Source organism: Elaeis guineensis, chromosome 7, assembly GCF_000442705.2.
Source record: "Elaeis guineensis isolate ETL-2024a chromosome 7, EG11, whole genome shotgun sequence".
Taxonomy (NCBI): Eukaryota; Viridiplantae; Streptophyta; class Magnoliopsida; order Arecales; family Arecaceae; genus Elaeis; species Elaeis guineensis.
The window spans coordinates 90,524,762-90,543,899 of NC_025999.2; the positions used below are offsets into that span (position 1 = coordinate 90,524,762).

Consider the following 19,138-nt stretch of genomic DNA (forward strand, 5'->3'; position numbering starts at 1 on the left):
TATAGAGACAAACACAAAACACTTAATACAAAAACTCATAACTCTCCACTAACAACTAACAGCTACAACTAATTAATACTCATAGGAAATATAATGAATTAAAGAGGTTTAGCATGCTGCATAGAGACTCAAAAAATAACAGCCAGTCTATGGATTACATATTTAGTATCTTAAGTTCCCAAAAAATACACTTTAAAAGTCAACAAACAATGGCCTCGAGGTCTATGAAATTACTTGCCAATGGTAAAGAAGCATGATACTGGCTGGCCATGGTTCAGGCTTTTAATGTTCCTATTGAAATTTTTAGATTCATCTTGTTGTGGGTATGTGTACATGGCTGCTCCAATAATGCTGTAAAAATGTGATTTAGTTTAATGATGATGATGTATGCCGGGCTGCTCGATGCTTTTGGGCACATAAAGCATCAGACATAGTGATTTTTTATAAAATATCAGATCAACGATGGTTTCCTAAGAGAAAGGGGAGGAGATTTTCTATACCGTCATTACCGAGATTCAGATTTTTGAAATGCACCATCTAAGAATCAAATTCTAATCCGAGTTTTTTAAATCAAATTTTAGTCCATAGTTTTGAAATGTACCATCCAAGGATCCAATTCAGAATCTCTGACTGCTTAGAAGAGGGTTATGATCTCCAGAACAAGTTCCAGCTCAATAAGTTGAGGGTTGTGACACCTGGGACAAGTTCCTGCTCAATAGATTTTAAAAAGCTAAGCTCTTCCAATTGACAATCAAAAGGAGAGCATATAAGATTGGAGGCATTGACAGAATATGGTTACAATTCTTAGGGGGGACTGAATGGGGCTCTGATTAAGAAACCAAAAATAAAGAGAATAAAACTTGACAAGAACTGGAGAAGCAATTTTTCTGCATCCCTATATTAGCCTAATACTTTTTCTTCAAAAGTAAATGACGCTGATTAAGTAACATTAAAGATAGCAAAGGTTATAATGCCAATATATAGGAAGAAAATAATCAAATTACAAGAATACTCGGATACACCTTATTGTCCATCTTCTCGTGTTATGCCATTATCAAGTCAAGAATTCTTTTTGAAAAGAATGAAATTTTAAAATTTTTCTAAATAAACATTCATCTGTAGTGGCTATAACATCAGAAGGACTTCACATTTTCAATAACTGGCCTATATTGTGTGATCAAGATCTTTTTTTTCAAACTTTGGAGAAGTTTAAAAATACTTCTAGAAATCTTCATGAAGACTAATATTTTTTCCTTCACTTCTTATTTATGCGGTTCTATATACCAACTGTTGGGTATAAAATACCCCCAGCCGAAGTCCTCAACAGAATCAACAACTCCGCCAGCAAGGCCGACCTTAAAGGAAGACTCCATCCGGACTCCTACGGGAGCCGGGCTTCGTCCCCGACTCCAACGGCTGCAAGACAGACTGCGTCTGGACTCCTACGGGAGCCGGACTCCGCCGACGACTTCAACAGCAAGTAGACTTCGCCCGGACTCCTACGGGAGCCGGGCTCCGTCTTCAACGTCAACTGCTGGTAAGCCCCGTCCGGACTCCTACGGGAGCCGGACTTCACCTTTAACTTTGATTGCAGGAAGACTCCGCCCGGACTCCTACGGGAGCCGGGCTTCGTCCCCGACTCCAACGGCTGCAAGATAGACTGCGTCCGGACTCCTACGAGAGCCGGACTTCGCCGACGACTTCAACAGCAAGTAGACTTCGCCCGGACTCCTACGGGAGCCGGGCTCCGTCCTCAACGTCAACTGCTGGTAAGCCCCGTCCGGACTCCTACGGGAGCCGGACTTTACCTTTAACTTTGATTGCAGGAAGACTCCGCCCGGACTCCTACGGGAGCCGGGCTTCGTCCCCGACTCCAACGGCTGCAAGACAGACTGCGTCCGGACTCCTACGGGAGCCGGACTCCGCCGACGACTTCAACAGCAAGTAGACTTCGCCCGGACTCCTACGGGAGCCGGGCTCCATCCTCAACATCAACTGCTGGTAAGCCCCGTCCGGACTCCTACAGGAGCCGGACTTCACCTTTAACTTTGATTGCAGGAAGACTCCGCCCGGACTCCTACGGGAGCCGGACTTCGTCCCCGACTCCAACGGCTGCAAGACAGACTGCGTCCGGACTCCTACGGGAGCCGGACTCCGCCGACGACTTCAACAGCAAGTAGACTTCGCCCGGACTCCTACAGGAGCCGGGCTCCGTCCTCAACGTCAACTGCTGGTAAGCCCCGTCCGGACTCCCACGGGAGCCGGACTTCACCTTTAACTTTGATTGCAGGAAAACTCCGCCCGGACTCCTACGGGAGCCGGGCTTCGTCCTCGACTCCAACGGCTGCAGACAGACTTCGTCCGGACTCCTACGGGAGCCGGACTCCGCCGACAGCTTCGACCTCAAGTAGACTCCGTCCGGACTCCTACGGGAGCCGGGCTTCGTCCTCAGCATCAACTGCTGGTAAGCCCCGTTCGGACTCCTACGGGAGCCGGACTTCACCTTTAACTTTGATTGCAGGAAGACTCCGCCCGGACTCCTACGGGAGCCGGGCTTCGTCTCCGACTCCAACGGCTGCAAGACAGACTGCGTCCGGACTCCTACGGAAGCCGGACTCCGCCGACGACTTCAACAGCAAGTAGACTTCACCCGGACTCCTACGGGAGCTGGGCTCCGTCCTCAACGTCAACTGCTGGTAAGCCCCGTCCGGACTCCCACGGGAGCCGGACTTCACCTTTAACTTTGATTGCAGGAAAACTCCGCCCGGACTCCTACGGGAGCCGGGCTTCATCCTCGACTCCAACGGCTGCAGACAGACTTCGTCCGGACTCCTACGGGAGCCGGACTCCGCCGACAGCTTCGACCTCAAGTAGACTCCGCCCAGACTCCTACGGGAGCCGGGCTTCGTCCTCAGCATCAACTGCTGGTAAGCCCCGTCTGGACTTCTACGGGAGCCGGACTTCACCTTTAACTTTGATTGCAGGAAGACTCCGCCCGGACTCCTACGGGAGCCGAGCTTCATCCTCGACTCCAACGGCTGCAGACGGACTTCGTCCGGACTCCTACGGGAGCCGGACTCCGCCGACAGCTTCGACCTCAAGTAGACTCCGCCCGGACTCCTACGGGAGCCGGGCTTCGTCCTCAGCGTCAACTGCTGGTAAGCCCCGTCCGGACTCCTACGGAAGCCGGACTTTCCTTCTAACTTTGATTGCAGGAAGACTCCGCTCGGACTCCTACGGGAGCCGGGCTTCGTCCTCGACTCCAACGGCTGCAAACGAACTTCGTCCAGACTCCTACGGGAGCCGGACTCCGCCGACAGCTTCGACCTCAAGTAGACTCCGCCCGGACTCCTACGGGAGCCGGGCTTCGTCCTCAACGTCAACTGCTGGTAAGCCCCGTCCGGACTCCTACGGGAGCCGGACTTCACCTTTAACTTTGATTGCAGGAAGACTCCGTCCGGACTCCTACGGGAGCCGGGCTCCATCCACGACCCCAACCGCAAGGAGGACTCCGCCTGGACCCCTACGGAGGCCGGACTCCGACCGCTGCCGAGCTTCAGCCAACAGATCCGCGCCCCCTGGCAGGTCACAATAACAACCATGATCCCGCTCCACTTCCTGTGGCGGATTCCTCGCAGCTCCATCACTCCCTGACAGGCCGCAGTAACAGTCACAGCTCTGCTCCACTTCCTGTGGCGGATTCCACGCAGCCCCACTACTCCATGGCAGGCCGCAATAACGGCCACGATCCTGCTCCACTTCCTGCGACGGATATCGGGCGATTCTCCCATCCGCTGGCAGGTCACGACAACGGACGCTGCTCCACTCCTTGCAACTGATTCCACGTGGCGAGCTACGGCGATGCCACGATTCCGCTCCACTACCCTCCACAGTAAATTCCCCCTGAACATGGGCGGCCCACTACCAGACGGTTACAAACGTCGCCATCAATCCATTGCCTCCTCCGCCTATAAAAGGGGGACCCAAATACGTTATTCTATAAGCTCATTTCTTATCTCAAAACTCTGCTAAATTCTCCGTTCGAGCGCTCCATTCTTGTTGAGGCAGAGAACTGACTTGAGCGTCGGAGGGTCTTACCGGAGCAACCCCACCTCCGGTTTAGACTTCCTTTGCAGGTCCCGGCGGCGACCGCGGCTTCTCCAACTCCAGTTTCTCCGACGCAAGTAAATTTTTGCACCAACACCAACTATGTTATAAATTTTTTAAATCTCTTTTCTTTTTTTTTTTGTAATTTTTTTCTCATCTTCAATAAAAGATGAGTGGCTATTTCGGCCTCCCTTCCATTCAAAAAAAAAAAAAGCCAAGATTACTGAGGAAGCATCTTACCACATGTACGAGGGAATGCAATGTAACAAGGAAGAATTTAAATTACAAGCAACTCTTCACACCTCGTCTCCAACTATCCAAGGCCTGATCTAAAATTGGTTCAACCTGGCCGTGCGCAAATATGCCATCATGAAATTTTATTAAACCACCGGCATGAAGTTTGTTCCTGGTACCAGGTTTAGGTCCCAACGCTACTTTCGTCAAAGTGTATACGTTCATTTCTCTTTCAAACCCCACAAAAGTAATTAATTGCCAACTAATTAGAATGTAAGACCGAGATGAACTTGCAGGAAGGTAACAATAAATATGTTGCTATCAAAATCAGATGTGAAAGCCTGAGGACGATTGATCTGTGTGGATAGAAGAAGGGCCAATCCGCACATAGAAAGAAGATAAAAGGTTGCTGGAGCTGATCCGGCCGGAGGCCTACTGACGCTCAAGTCATCTAAGGGCTTTGCAAAACAGTGGAGGAGAATAAGACCTAAAATAAAAAAGATAGAGAGTATTGTATTGCGTAGCATGCGTATTTGGTATGTTGAGCTCTTTTTATAGATGATGAGTTGTGATTTTGCCGGTGTTAGACTCTTGAGTCCTAATTAAAGTGAAAAACAAACCCTCAATCTCCAAGATTAGGAAGACAGGTCCAACTGGCCACATCAGTGTGTATGCTATGTGTGTGGTAAGATGAGGGAGCACTGCCCATGTTACATTAGCTCACGGCTTTCTATTACATTCGCTTGAAAAAGGCAATCTAAAGTATCTGCAACATTAGGGAAGTGAGGAGTCCAAATGCAAGATGTACACAACCAGCTATGTCAGCAAGCTCAACAGCTAAATGATTGGCATCCGGGCATACGTGAGTGCATGTCAACACCTCCAGGGAGTCCACCAGATCCAATATATATATGCCTCAAGCATGGGTGGGCAGTATCAGCTGACCTGGTGGTGATCGATCCAATTAACAGGTGTATTATAGGCTGATTGCTTTGTTCGAGATAGAATTCCTTGGCTGTAGATTGGCATAAGATTAATTGACTGGGTAGTTCTAAGTTCTTATTTTTTGATGAGTATCAGCTACCACCGGTACTGGTAAGGCTGCCAGATTTTTCAAAGACGTAACCTTCAGCGTTCTCGAATTATTATCGACAGCCCGTGCTGCTCAAGCTGCGCACCCATCAATCTCTATCTACGGTATAATGCTTCCAAAGATTCTTGCAGATAAAGGCCCATCAAGGGATAAAACAGGTCAGTGTTGGATCCATCAAAGTAAATCAAATATTCCGCTGCCCCAGGATGGATGAAAGAGGTCCCACATGGGTGGTGAACTGACATACATATGCCATGAGGCCATACGAATCATGTGATGTTGATAAAAGTTTTCTACAAGCTGATTGAAGAAATCTGGATAGAGTTATGTCCTGAGCCAAGCCAAGCATTAAGCTTTGTCGAGACGACAGTCGACAGTGTTAAAGCCATGGTTTGAACTTGTTCCAAGCTCCTATTTAGTTGTTCATGCTTGGCTCATCAACCACTTGAAGAGCTGATTCATGAGCCAAACACTATAAATGTAATTGTTTTTGTGAAGAAGAGAACAATCTGGCTTAGCTTGTTTGTAGTCCGAGCCTAATATATAGTATGGTCCAAGCTCCGCCTGTTTTCAGTTTTCTAGCTAATTGAGCAATCTAGAATAAGCTAATTAGTGAGCAGAGCTTTCGCTGTAAATGAACGGGTCGGTTCATTTGCTGCTTTGAAAGAGGAGGGTCATGTGTTTCAATGTTGTAGGTGAGCACGTTGGTCGAATAAAAATGATCATCACATGAACGGGTCCGGCCATTCTCATGTGTATTTCTGAGATAACATAATTCCTGCTGAGCTGCCTCGATATTGGTGAGAGGAGAATATGCTTCATCTTTCCTCTCCCAGTAGAGACCTCGCTGCTTGGTAACGCATGGTAGTAATCGTTGTTAATAGGGACATGGTTTTCATGGGTCTGGGGAACTCGGAACTATTTCAACCCAGGGGCTGGGGGAGAGTTATATAGATCAAGCTTGAATCAGTTGTAGCCAGTTTTGTGTCCAGGTTCTCTGCTTGGTCTCAAGTTGGGCCGTAAGCCTGGTGACTTGTAGCTATCTACAGTTGTCATCCCATTAATATCCTGTGGCTGTGAATGAATTGGGACGTGAGAGGATAAGTGGGGCAGATGACAAGGGTTTATAGCGACAAATTGGCTATGAGTTGCCTCAAACTCGGTGACGAATATGTGTCCTTTTCTGTAGTGCTCCACCTCACAATTTTTCCTGACCAAGAGAAACATCTATATATATTAGATCAATATCCCAATTATGATAAGTGTATATTGGCACCATGCACATCCAAAATCCGCTTATGATGTGCCTTCAACTTAAACAAAAAAAAAAAAAAAAAGGAAAGAAAGAGAGAGAGAGAGAGCATCTTACGTCCTAGTAGATCATTGACTTGTTCTAGCTTATCTCCATTATTTCTTTTATTTATTTCAGTCTTTCTCCACCAGCGATTTAAAATTAGCAAAGCCACACCCCAAACTTGGGAGAACTTCGACGTCATTGCATCGCTGCCAAACCATATTACCGAATCTGATAGACCTCCCGGGACTCAATGATGCATTGAACCTACCTCAGAGCAGAAACAGGGAGTGGGGCCTGTTGTTTATGTTTGCATATTAAATTGTTCTGATTGCTACCCGACCTTTATGATCATTTTCCATGCCATATATGCATTATGTCAGATTATATTAGCCCAAAAGATGTCATCAAATATATACAACTTAATCGTTGTACCTTTTTTTGGTACAATAATTGTACCTATCAAAAATAAAGGAGAGAAAAGAAACTGATACGGTGAATGGCCAAGATGCATCATCCACAATAGCCATTTTACATATCAGGTTAAGCCATATTATTCAAGATGGTGAAGTTTACAACTTTGGTGACGTGGTAAAGCTAGCGAGTACCTCTTGTCTACATCATGGTAGTTGTCGTGCCATTACCCCAGGGCAGGAGGACATAAGCTAACAAGTCGAAAGGACGAAAGGATAAGATGGAGATAAGAAAATTCAGTGCAGGAGGGCGGGTGTGGTCATGGCAAAACCAAGGTTTCCCGTGATGGGAAGGAAGAATGTTTCAGAAGAGACCAATACATGTATCAAAATTTTTCACATGAAACGCTCTTCCAATATGATCACCATCAACCCAACCTAGCTGGTGATCCATGACTAATGCTATTATTTCTTACGACCTGTACGCATTATTAACTGGTGTTCCAACGGTCAATGCAGAACATCCTATTCAGCTGTTGCTTGCAAGTTTGGTCTCTCAATCTGTGAAAAATAAATGAATGATGAGTGAATTAGTAAATTAAAGGATCAAGATCGGAAATTTAATTCTTATGGAATAGAACACCGCGAAATAGACCTATATTCAGTACCTTGAAAGTTGCACCACAAATCTCCTCCTCCGCTGCCATTTCTGCAGTGACCTTGTTCTTTGGATGCTCATAGCTTCGAAGACCGGTATTTGTCGAGAAAAAGCACCCTTTTTGTGAATTCCAATATTAGTAAAATTTCGGTTAGAAATTATGACCTTTCCCAATTAAATTAACCATCCCTGTGATAATCACAGGTAAGATTACAAAATCTACCCAATTGTTCACCTTTGATAACACAAAGTATGACACGGATCACCAACATATAGAAGGTAGAGTCATGTTTTCTGGGAGAGAGAGAGGAATCACCTGGAGGAAATGATGCCAATGATTTCCCACATGCATCTCTAAGTATCTCAGCATCGTTGGAGAAAGCTAGACATCCATCAGCCGTTATCCCTAAAAACAAGGGAATCTTCCCATCTTGGTCCTATCCAATATACATGAAATAGATGAGTTGTCCTTCAAGAAAACATATACATAGTTGTGTTCTCTCATATCTCATCATGCTTACCGATGCTATGAAAACGCTGGACGTAGACCTGTCGAAGATGATGAAGGCAAACTTGCCAACAAGGTGTGAGAGCATGTGGTTAGTCGAATAAGGAGCTCGGTCCCTCAGAGCTCGATATGCCTCCATAGCCAAAACTACCTCGTTTGTATGCTTTCCAAGCCCATATTGTTGCTTTAGGCTCGCAAGATTCTCCAAAGCCCCCTCAAACGTGCAAAAGATATCATCCTTCACAGCAAACGACCTGCGCCAGTGATCATAAGATCTTGTACCTTGTGACCATGAGAGATACATATGAATTGCCATTAACGGCAAAGAATAGGATCGATAACACTTGCCTTGGTTTCATCAAGGACTCGGTTTCATGGGTGTAGGAAATTCGCGCGAGTGGGTCGATGTTAATGGCAACAGAAGAAGAGAATTTTCGGACGAAGGTGTCGAAAAGTCTGTTCGCCGACTTCTTCGGTGTGGGGGTGCGGTTGCCGGCTTGGACGAGCTCTTCGGGAGCCCTTACGACCGCACCACTGAAGATGGCAAGCATCTTTGCTTTGAGAGGAGGGGAACAAGGGGGAATTAATGACACCTTCTCTCAAAATATAAAGAGGAATGACACAAGAAAGCAGCTTCAAAGATGGACATCAAGCTTTTATAAGCGCTGATGGTGGGCATATTATTTCATACCTTTCCTCTCTTCGAGGCGGAGACAGCGACAAGGAGCCATGGATCAAAAGGGAATCATCTAGAGGCGATTCCAATGGGGCACGAGGGTTGGCTGGGCATTGGTTGTAGCGTTTTAGCCGATGGTGTCAGTGGGGTCCTTGGAGCGGAGCGCGGATCCTCTGCGGTGGACCCTGCGTGCGAGCCGTGCGACGTAGCCGTCCATCGTGCGACGGACGGTGGCGTGATGCACCGCAAGGTTTGCGGTGCATCGCGAGCATCGCAGAGACCCCGCGCTCGAGCGGAGCGGGGCTCTTAACAAACGTGGCGTTGGACGGGCGAGTCGGGCGACCTTCGCATGGCCGGCAATGGGCGTGAGTCCAAGTGATTAGTGACAGAAGATAGGTGTCAAGTGCCAAGCGCCTCATGATGCATGGAGATTGGAGACCGTGGTGGAGCCTGATGGCCGTCGGATTCCAGCCAGGTCGCCATGTTGCTACGTCAGAGAGAGAAAAAATTATTGGCTGGACCTGATTTAGGGTGAATGGTTAATAATTTAATTCTTTCTTTTTTTTTTTTTTTTGTTTCGTGCATAATAACGACTCCAATATATTTAATTTTTATCTCTTCTTCCAACTAATAAATTATTAATTATCCATAATAAAGCTGATAGGCTGATCCAATATAAAGCGGGGCATGATTTTAAAAGATGACCCGGTAAGACTCAGTCCAGCTTGACCTAGCTCTAACTTGAAATGGCTTTAGGTCCGTAGCTATTTTATATTAGATTCTCGTGGTAGATTTGTTAGGTTGGAGCTACATCCAGATGGATTCAACCTTGATCCCGGTTGATGTCATCCCAAAGCCTAGGCCCTGGAAAGAGAAGTAGGAGTAAAACCCAATTGAATATCATACCATGCAAATATGGGAGCAAGTTTTAGTATGCAATTGGTATATCCGTACTTCAATCTATAAAGAAAAATGGATTTATTATAAATATATGCAAAATTTTAGTTGGTATCTAGATTTATTTTACTAGTGGCAATTAGCTGGTTGGACGGATCGAGTTCAGATTGGGCTGAGCTTATATACTAAAGGCCATATAGCCTTATCCGACCCATTAGTGGCTCAAGACTGCTGGACCCAAATCCAACTCACAACTGGTCCGCTAATCCACCGTTGCCTTGCTAAACTATTTAAGGAGCAAGCCCTTAAAGATTGGATCTCTTGCTACTTGTTCCATCGCGTCCGGCGGAATATTTGGAATTTGGGAAGCAATTCAAAAGTCCAGTTCTTCTGTCTCAATTAGACCTATCGGGAGGGCAATAAAAAATACTTTATTTAATCCTAAGTTATGCTACACGACTGAGCATGGTGACTAGTTGGATCATGCATTTCCCACGTAAGTGGATGGAGAAGGTGCCTCCGCTCTCTCTCTCAAATATAAACAAATAAGAAACAGGTGAATCAGGTACAAGTTGGACAAGGATGGAAACGAGTTTACCCATCAAACGACTCATACTTGGTCTCACAAAAAAAGGATTAGAGCTCAAGAGATTTTAGGTCATCTATTAATTGAATGAATTTGTATTAAGCCAGAGGTAAGCGGTCCTTTTTCTTTTTATTTTCGAAACTCAAAATCATGATGCAACGGGTTAGATGTGAATCGAGTGGGCCAATATTCATATCCCTCCCATAATTAAAAATCTCATACTCATTATGTACCCATCATGGATTGAATCGGATCGGATAAAATAGATTGTATTGATCGGATGTACAAAATGAATCGAATAGGATCATCTCAAATAAAAAATTTATCAAACAAATATTTTAAAATAAATAATTTTAAAAATAAAAAAATTAGATTAAGATTTTTCACATCTGATCTAAATCCATTTCAGATATTTTATCTAGAATCTATATCTATCTCAAAGTTTAATTGGATCAAAAAAAAATCGATCCTGCTCATATAGGATATGGCCAGAAATTCGATGAGCCGACTATAATTACCATCCCTGGTCCAAAGTGTACAATTTAGCTTGCTTACAAGATGACGCAACCTAAAATGAAGTTTTAGCTTCACTGGCCTTCTAATACGCGGAGCCCATCCAAGCCGAGTGCAAACTGTTCGTTCAAGCTCTTCTGCAGCAGGCAAGCGTCCGCCACAGTTACCCAGCCATGTCCATGCGCACAATTCATTCATCTCAGCCGGCCAACGATTTCAGCAATCAGCAATCAGCAATCAGCAATCAGCAATCAGCACTCAGGAATTCCCCTCACAGGGGTCTGGCCAACGGTTTCAGCAATCCGCAGGCTACAGAATTCGCCGCACTGGGTTCGGACCGTCGTCGGTATTTATTTGCACCGGAGAGTCCGCTACCAAGTTGGATCGATGCCACGTAACACACGCTGTGAATCGGAAGGTTCTCATCAGCCCAACTTGACGGGGCCGTCAAAAGAAATTTATCGTCCCTATGGGTCGCTCCCGTCTCGCTGCCTCCGTCCCCTCCACGGCGTGCGCATCGTAGCTTTGAGGAGAGGATCGTGTTGGAAAAGCTTGTCTCTTTTTCTCTGCTTTCTTTCTAGTTTTCTTTCTAACGTCGAAGCGGCAGAGGGCGAGAAAGAGAGATGCATTCGTTCATGCACCGGCTGAACAACTTGGTCACCTTCGCCGCTGTCCTACTCGCGGTGCTGTGCGCCGCCGCCTCCTTCCTCGACGCCTTCAATTCCCCGTCCGTCCATGCCCATGCCGAGGTCACTCATCCAATCCTCTATATTTGCCCCATTCCTTTTTCTTTTTCTTTTTTAGCTACAAACCTAGACCTTGATTCCAATTGCAAGGTGAAATATATCGTGACTTTTTTTTTTTTCTTTCTTTCTTTCTTTCTTTTTTTGCCTGTTGTAATGGAAAGAGGACTGCCGTTCTGTTGCTTTCCCTTATTCGCCCTTTAATTATCTATGGCAAGGGTTTCTGAGTCTATGATGAGTTGTGAAATTGCTACCTTGGTTGTTCATTTAGAATGCCTTCATACGTATTAAAATATCAAAAACATCTTGTTGTTTTGTATATTTTTTGAATTGAAATACATGTTTTTCTACAACAAAGTGTTTTTGGTTAGATAATGAGAATTCCTAAAATCCAAGAAATCATGGAATTGGAGCTCTAATTTCTCCCCGCTGCTCAAACTGCCATTTTTCGTTTTTTTTCTCTTTTGCATCGTTGAGCTATCTCAAATCAACAAAAACACGTCTCCTTTGAACTCCCAAAACATAGATATTTGAATTTAAGGAAATGGTGGAAGCATGAAATTGAAATTAAAATCATTCAAAAATAGCCACCAGCACGGTTATAGATTATATATATTTTTTGTCACACTGGTCGGATGTGAATTTGCTCGATTATGAAGTTGAAAGGAGAGTTTTCCAATGAATCTTAAGCCAATACTCGCTATACTTTATGATTGAAGGCACCAATTCAATTCAGGCTGGAGGGAATCAATGAAGAATTCTCACTCAACTCAAGCTGCTATCATTATCCTAATAATTAGTTGTTTTGCATCCATTTCCTGTAGGAAGAATACCAATCTCACCAGCCTTTTTTAGTAATTATCATAGGATGATTAGCTTGGTTGCATTGAGATTGTTTAAACTGTAGGGTTAATTTTGGATGCCCAAGAATGCATGTGTTGTGTTTTCCTCGTGGCTGCAAACTGTGATTGTTTGGTTTAATCGAGGGATGGTTGCATAGGAAATGAACAGCATAGAGTACTAGGGATGCCATTGATTCTGCAATCTCAAGATTTTTTCCAATACTACTAACAACCTTTTTAATTGGATTGTCATATCTTGCATGTGGATTTTGCCTGGCAGAGAGAAGAGATGGCATGGTGGCATGGCAGAGATGAGATAAATGAGAGTAAAACAGTGGATTTCACTTGCGTTGTGTGTATGTATGCAATCCGTCTTATTTTATAGAATTGGTGATCACTAATTAAGGGGTCAGAAAGGACTAGATGCCCTCATATGTTGATCAGTTACTAGGCAGACCTCACATTTTAAGTGTGCCAATCATGCGCAATCACAACAAGCCCTCATATCCTCAAGCCTTAATCACAATTAGAAAGTATATGCCTGGATCTGACAAACCTTTTCTATTATGGTTCCTATGTTGTAATGGTTTTTGTCATTTTTCTCTTTGATACAGTTACTTCCCTAGAGGATAAGTACTGTCCAGTGTAGATTATAAAGATGCTAAGTCTTACCATTCATAAGTATATAATCATCTCTTGTTTCTCTTTCAGGTCATCAAGATTAATCGATTTCGAAAACAGTTGAGTGGAAATGATGAGGTTAGTCTTTTTTTTCATATGATGTGCGTGGAAATAAGTGAGAACATATCTTTCATCTGAAATTACAATCTTTTCAATTGGTCAATTGCATATTTTATCTGCACATTTTGTCATTAGATAGACATAGAAGATCATAGTATCTGTTATTTATCTGGTATATGCCGTTACCTATTTTTATTAGTCTAATATGTCTCTCATAAAAATACATTTGCTTATTTGGGAACTTGTGCTGTGTGTTTCTGCAACTAATGATCTTAATGCTTATGGTTCTGAAATTGAAAATATATTGAGCTTACTTTCCAGTCCACACTTTTGGAGCTTTCAGTTTTCATCCCCCAAAACTTTTGCTAGAAAGTTCAAGAAAATTTAACTGCTGTCAACAGCAAAAGACATGCACAAATCATATTACTGTGATGTCTAAATACAAACATAATAAACGAGATAAAGAAAATATAAGCTATATTTGTTATCAAGTTTATTCTCATTGTTGATCAAAGAAGTGGATTTAAAATTGTGGCCTTTTTTCTGAGTAAAAGGGGAAACATCTTTTGTTTGTGCTTTACAAAAAAAGGTTCTATGAAACAATTGTTTTCCCTTATGCCATGTGTTTAGACTGTATTTGGCAACTTTAGATGTGATCTCTTGGGCTTTGGAGAGATCATCCAAATGCATTGATCTCATGCTTCCTGCAATTAGGTGCCAACCCACCATTACATTCCAGCATGGAAACATCTAGTATCATGGAACATACCCTTGGGAGTGTATTGCCCCTGTGCTGATGTATGCATTGTTGCATGTGTCATGAATCCAAGCGAACCATCTGGCATTGGCAAGCTTGTCTATGATAAGTTTCTTCCTAGCCTTCATGCGAAGTGCTACACCTGTGGGTATTAGACAATGGTGAAACTTGATAGTTATGTCTTTCAACATGTATACTTTAAATTCTTGGACCAAGGCATAGCACTATAGCTTAACAAGATATCAAATACATAGCAAAAATAAATAATGTCATAATCAGAAAGTTAAAACTGTACTGTCATTATCTTGATTTCTGGCAGAAGGAAGAAACACATATAAAGAGGTTCTCCCCCTGATCTCTACTTTTGTTCTGCTCTCAAATTGTATGTGGTCATGCGGAGTTTTATTCCTAAAGTCCAAGGCCACCATTGGCTCAATATGTGACTTCATGACTTCCTTGCGTAGTTGACCTTATTGTCTGTTCCGTCCTTAATGGAAATGCTGAGATTATTTGATAAATTAGCTTGAACTTGAACACTCGTTTTGGATCTCTCTCTCTCTCTCTCTCTCTCTATATATATATATATATATATATATGTCTATATATTATATCTGTGTTTATGTATACTTTTTTAGTTTCGTATTGCCTTAGCTTGTGCCTTATCTTCTCAGTTATTCAGATACATATAAATATTGGACGCACAGGAAGTAGTATTCTGACAAGGTTACTGTCTGGCAGGCAAGCTTGACCTTGAACATTTCTATGGACTTGCGATCACTGTTTACATGGAACACAAAGCAGGTATTTTTGCAAGTTATTCTTGTAGTTTCACTGTCCACATATAACACAAGGTATTCAAGAATCATGATCTAATATTTTAATATATATATATATATATATATATATATATATAGCTAGTGCTATAAGCCTGTTTTATAATGCTCTTCTGCTGGTCCACGCCAATGTTGTGTATGGATAGATTGCAAAGAGTTCTAGGTGCTTGGCTCCTTTATGTGTAAATTTTCATGACCATAAGCGTAATGTATCCCTCCATTCTTCAAATCATTTTCTTCATAGTTTTAATTATGGTACAAAGTCTGGTTATATTCTACTTAACGTTCTATAATTTTTTGCCTATAATAATCAACTATTTGCAAGATGACTTTGAACTCATATCTTTATGCTTTTGCTCAATTCTAACTCTTCTTCAGCCATTAGCTCTGAAATCAATATATAACTAGAATTGTCCATGAGGTTATACCTATTGCACATTATATTTGAGTCTGTGGCATACTTACATGGACAAATATGGATGTTTCATGCAGTTGTTTGTCAAATAGAAGTCATGGTAGACATTAGAAATATGAGGTATGTGGGTCTTCATGATAAAGAGTACAAGCAATAGTGTGTATATAAGGAAGCAATCACATGTTTGACTGTTATAGTAAACAAGTAGCAGCTGATCCTTATGTGCTTTGCTCATAAAAATCTCAAGTATTTGCTATTTGTATGACATTCTGATAAGCACATGGGAGAGTGATGGGAGTCACATACATGATACACTTGAAGATAAAGACGCTTATGATATGAGAAAACGTGGTTTGCAATACTTGTTTGGTTGACAGGGACAATAGCCCTCAGGTGCATTCACTATAATGCTAAAAACACCACTTACGCTGAACAAATTGAAAGCTTACTTAGATAATATGTTCGAGAATATTCATTTTAATAATACTCAATGATATTGAATCATGATTTAATCTTGTTTTAAGGTTCTTAGCTGAATTTTATCAAGCTTGATGTAATACTGCTGATCTTTTGGACTAATTTTAAGTGGTAAAACATATTAGCATGGCTGGAAAAACCTTAGCATATCCTGGTCATTCAGCCATCTGTTAGTGCTGAACCTAGCAAGACATGAATAGTATGGAACACTGCAACACTGAAGACATCAGATCAGACAAGACTTCTGCTTTCTTTTCTTTCTTGTGCTTTCTTTTTGGTCATTTCCTCTTCATTCTTCTACTTCATGCTTTATGTTTTTGTTCTTTCAGTCTTTTAAAAGAGATATTTTCTGGTTTATTTCTTCATGGTTGTGGATGTTATTCTGTGATCTAAGGCTTCTTTAGATATGCAATCTCTTTCTTGTTTAATCTATCCCAAGGTGTTGATATACAGTTTTGTGGTAGGTTGCTTTGACCAACTATTTATTTTGATTTTATGCAGGTTTTTATTTTTCTGGCTGCCGAGTATGAAACTTCAAAAAATTCCCTGAATCAGGTAGGCTGTTAATTACTGTTGTTGCAGCAGTTGCTGTCAACATTGATATTGTCGTTGAGCTCACTTTTATGGTTTGGTTAGCTTGTCGGTCTATAATATGTTGTAGGAAATTTGTGATCATTCCAGATATTGATAAATATACATGAAGATCATAATCTTGTAAATCTCTTTTTTATAAGTTGGACTCAACGCATACATATTGGTTGCTACTATCCCCATTAATAATATCAGACTGTTACCTTCCCTTCATTTTTCAGTTAGGATGGTAAAAGGGCTTTTAGAATTGTGATTGGAATTTTGGAATTATTAATGGGTTACTTACTAAAATTCATGGAGTCACTTGGTAACTCTATTGCCAACTTGTGATGTTTTCATTGAATTAGCCACTTCTTTCTGTTTGTTCTTTGCTGATTAATAACAACTGTCTTGGTGATGATCAACCTTGAGAAAAATCCAAAAAATTGTATGGCTCCTGCTCTCTTCTTTGAATCCATTACTAGAATAGTAATATTCAATGTTTTAAGGTATATTTGGTAAACCGTACCAAAATATTACCATCTTCCTTGAATCTCAGCTACCAAAACAGGGGTCTGAATTTGTGTTTGTTTCTAATATTTATTCAATGTCCTTGCTCTTTGTAAAACCTACACCATGAACCAATCAATATTCTTTGTGAAAGTTAATGCTGACATATGAGCTAGCAGCTTAATCAGTGTGACCCTCAGAGTCCTTCTCATTGTCCAGCAATTTTAGCATGATTAAATCGGGAGAATCTACTTAAGATTATTATGGGATTAAAAAGTTGGGATATAGAGCCTTTATATTGTGTTAGGATGTGGAAAACACAGATGCATGGATTCTGTTGTACAGGCCAATAATTTGACTTATATATCATGGGAATGTTGCTTCCACCATTACATAACTGGGACACTTCATCTATCATCATTTTGTGCTGTTGTATACACCATGATTTTGACAGAGGTTCTCACTGAAGAGCATTTCAAATTGATTTTTCTGTCGTCCGTTGTTTAGATTTCGCTGTGGGATCATATAGTCCCTGATAAGGACCACGCAGAGTTTCAAGCACAGGTTGCCAACAAATATCCTCTCATCGATCAGGCAAGTTGTCTTAGAATCCACACCTCCATTAGTGCTCACAGTGCAAAATATATTTAAAAAATATATATAATTCAAACTTGGAATACTCAGTTTGATTGATATTTTTAAAAAAAGAGATGTCTCTTTTGATTTAAATGAAAAATATCAAAATTCGATGGACAGATTTCTTAGACTACTTCATAATACTTTATATCGTAAGATTATATATCAAGAACCTAACAGTTTATGTTTATTTTGTTCAGGGAAGCAACCTTCGTGGTAAGAAATTTGAACTTGTCCTCCACTGGCATGTTATGCCCAGGACAGGTAGAATGATTCAAGATAAGATGGCCGTGTCCAGTTTCTATCTACCTGAGGCATATACATAGTTTATAGCATGTCCCATAATCCCATTGATAACTGATTGTCTGTGATGGTTCATGGCTACCATAGTCAAATCTTAAGTGAACTTCTATTTAAATGTATTTTTTTCCTAATGCATTGTTTCTTTCTCAAAATCAATTTTGTCGCATCCCTTGAATAGAAATATTAGTGATTATCAATGGGCTTGCATATTACATCAAAGATGGGTACTTCAGTTCTTTTTTAATGCATCTTAGCATATGTTCATGCCATAGCCTCATTTCACCTGATGCTCATAATTTCCGCTGAGGCTTGTCAAGTGCTAAAGTTTTTCCTTTGTGTCAGTAAATTGCATGCAGTACTCATCACTTTGCCAAAGGGAAAGACTTTTTATACATTATGCTCCACACACACACATATAGATGGTTGCAACTTACATAAACCGATCTCACTCTTAGAAGTTTGTTTTGTATAGCTACAGCTATATATTTTTTTGTGATGGTACCATTAATGAGTGAAAGCAGCTCTCTGGCTGGAAGAGATGAATGGCCTAAAACTGTTGATCGTCTGACAAAGCCAATCCCTTTTTACCTGAAAAAAATAATGAAAAATAAAAGCTTGATGCTTTCCCTGGAGATCGTGTTGGATAAACCCAATATATAGGAACAGAACCTGCATGTTTTGAATCAGAGTTTTTTCTTGCTTCTGCTGATTTTGCTTGTGACCTGATAATCAGTGGATTCTCCTAAATTTCTCGATATTGCACATGTTCTATACCAAGTTCATGGTAAAGGATTTGGGCTATTAGTTTGATCATGTTAGTATATTGATATTAAATCAATTGATTATATCCTTTTCATTTATTTCTACATGTGTTTCGATGTCCAATTATATAACTTGATATTTTCAGAAAAATTGATTTTCAATGACTTGTGGACCAGATCAGCCCCTGGTCTTTCGGCTTTAGTGGTAAAATAAATTGTAGCTAGCATTTTCCTCTGAAATGGAAGCACTACCTACCCAATGGCCTTGTCGGGAACCAATCTTGATTCCAATCATCATTCTTTGAAATCAAGGTGCAGGGGATAAATTTTTCATACAGAGCCACAGAAGTCTTAGATGTGACTTGATGTCAGACTTTTACGTAATGCTCAATCTTCCTTGAGATTATCTTGTTTAATCTTCTTTTGAAATCATTATTAAACTACTTGTCGAAAAGGATTCATAAAATTTTATGTAAGGAGACATCATGCGTTCAAGTTGACTGGTAGAGCCAAGGCCTAGCTTTTGACTTTGAACACTAAATATGGTTAGAATAACAGATAGTGGTTGCCA

General features: G+C 41.7%; 2 protein-coding genes across 2 annotated transcripts; one reads left to right on the top strand and one right to left on the bottom strand.

Annotated features, from left to right (window-relative positions):
• Positions 1-7,464: 7,464 nt before the first annotated feature.
• On the bottom strand, positions 7,465-8,949 carry LOC105048446 (stem-specific protein TSJT1). Its single transcript, XM_010927748.4, has 5 exons — positions 8,656-8,949; positions 8,321-8,561; positions 8,116-8,236; positions 7,810-7,916; positions 7,465-7,702 (listed from the first exon to the last, which is right to left on the bottom strand). The coding sequence occupies exons 1-5, from the start codon at positions 8,856-8,858 to the stop codon at positions 7,667-7,669; spliced, it is 708 nt and encodes a 235-aa protein (XP_010926050.1). The 5' UTR covers positions 8,859-8,949; the 3' UTR covers positions 7,465-7,666.
• Positions 8,950-11,396: 2,447 nt separating this feature from the next.
• On the top strand, positions 11,397-18,025 carry LOC105048447 (signal peptidase complex subunit 3A). Its single transcript, XM_010927749.4, has 6 exons — positions 11,397-11,728; positions 13,276-13,323; positions 14,801-14,863; positions 16,289-16,342; positions 17,375-17,461; positions 17,704-18,025. Exons 1-6 carry the CDS (start codon positions 11,603-11,605, stop codon positions 17,827-17,829), a joined length of 504 nt encoding a protein of 167 aa, XP_010926051.1. The 5' UTR covers positions 11,397-11,602; the 3' UTR covers positions 17,830-18,025.
• Positions 18,026-19,138: the final 1,113 nt, after the last annotated feature.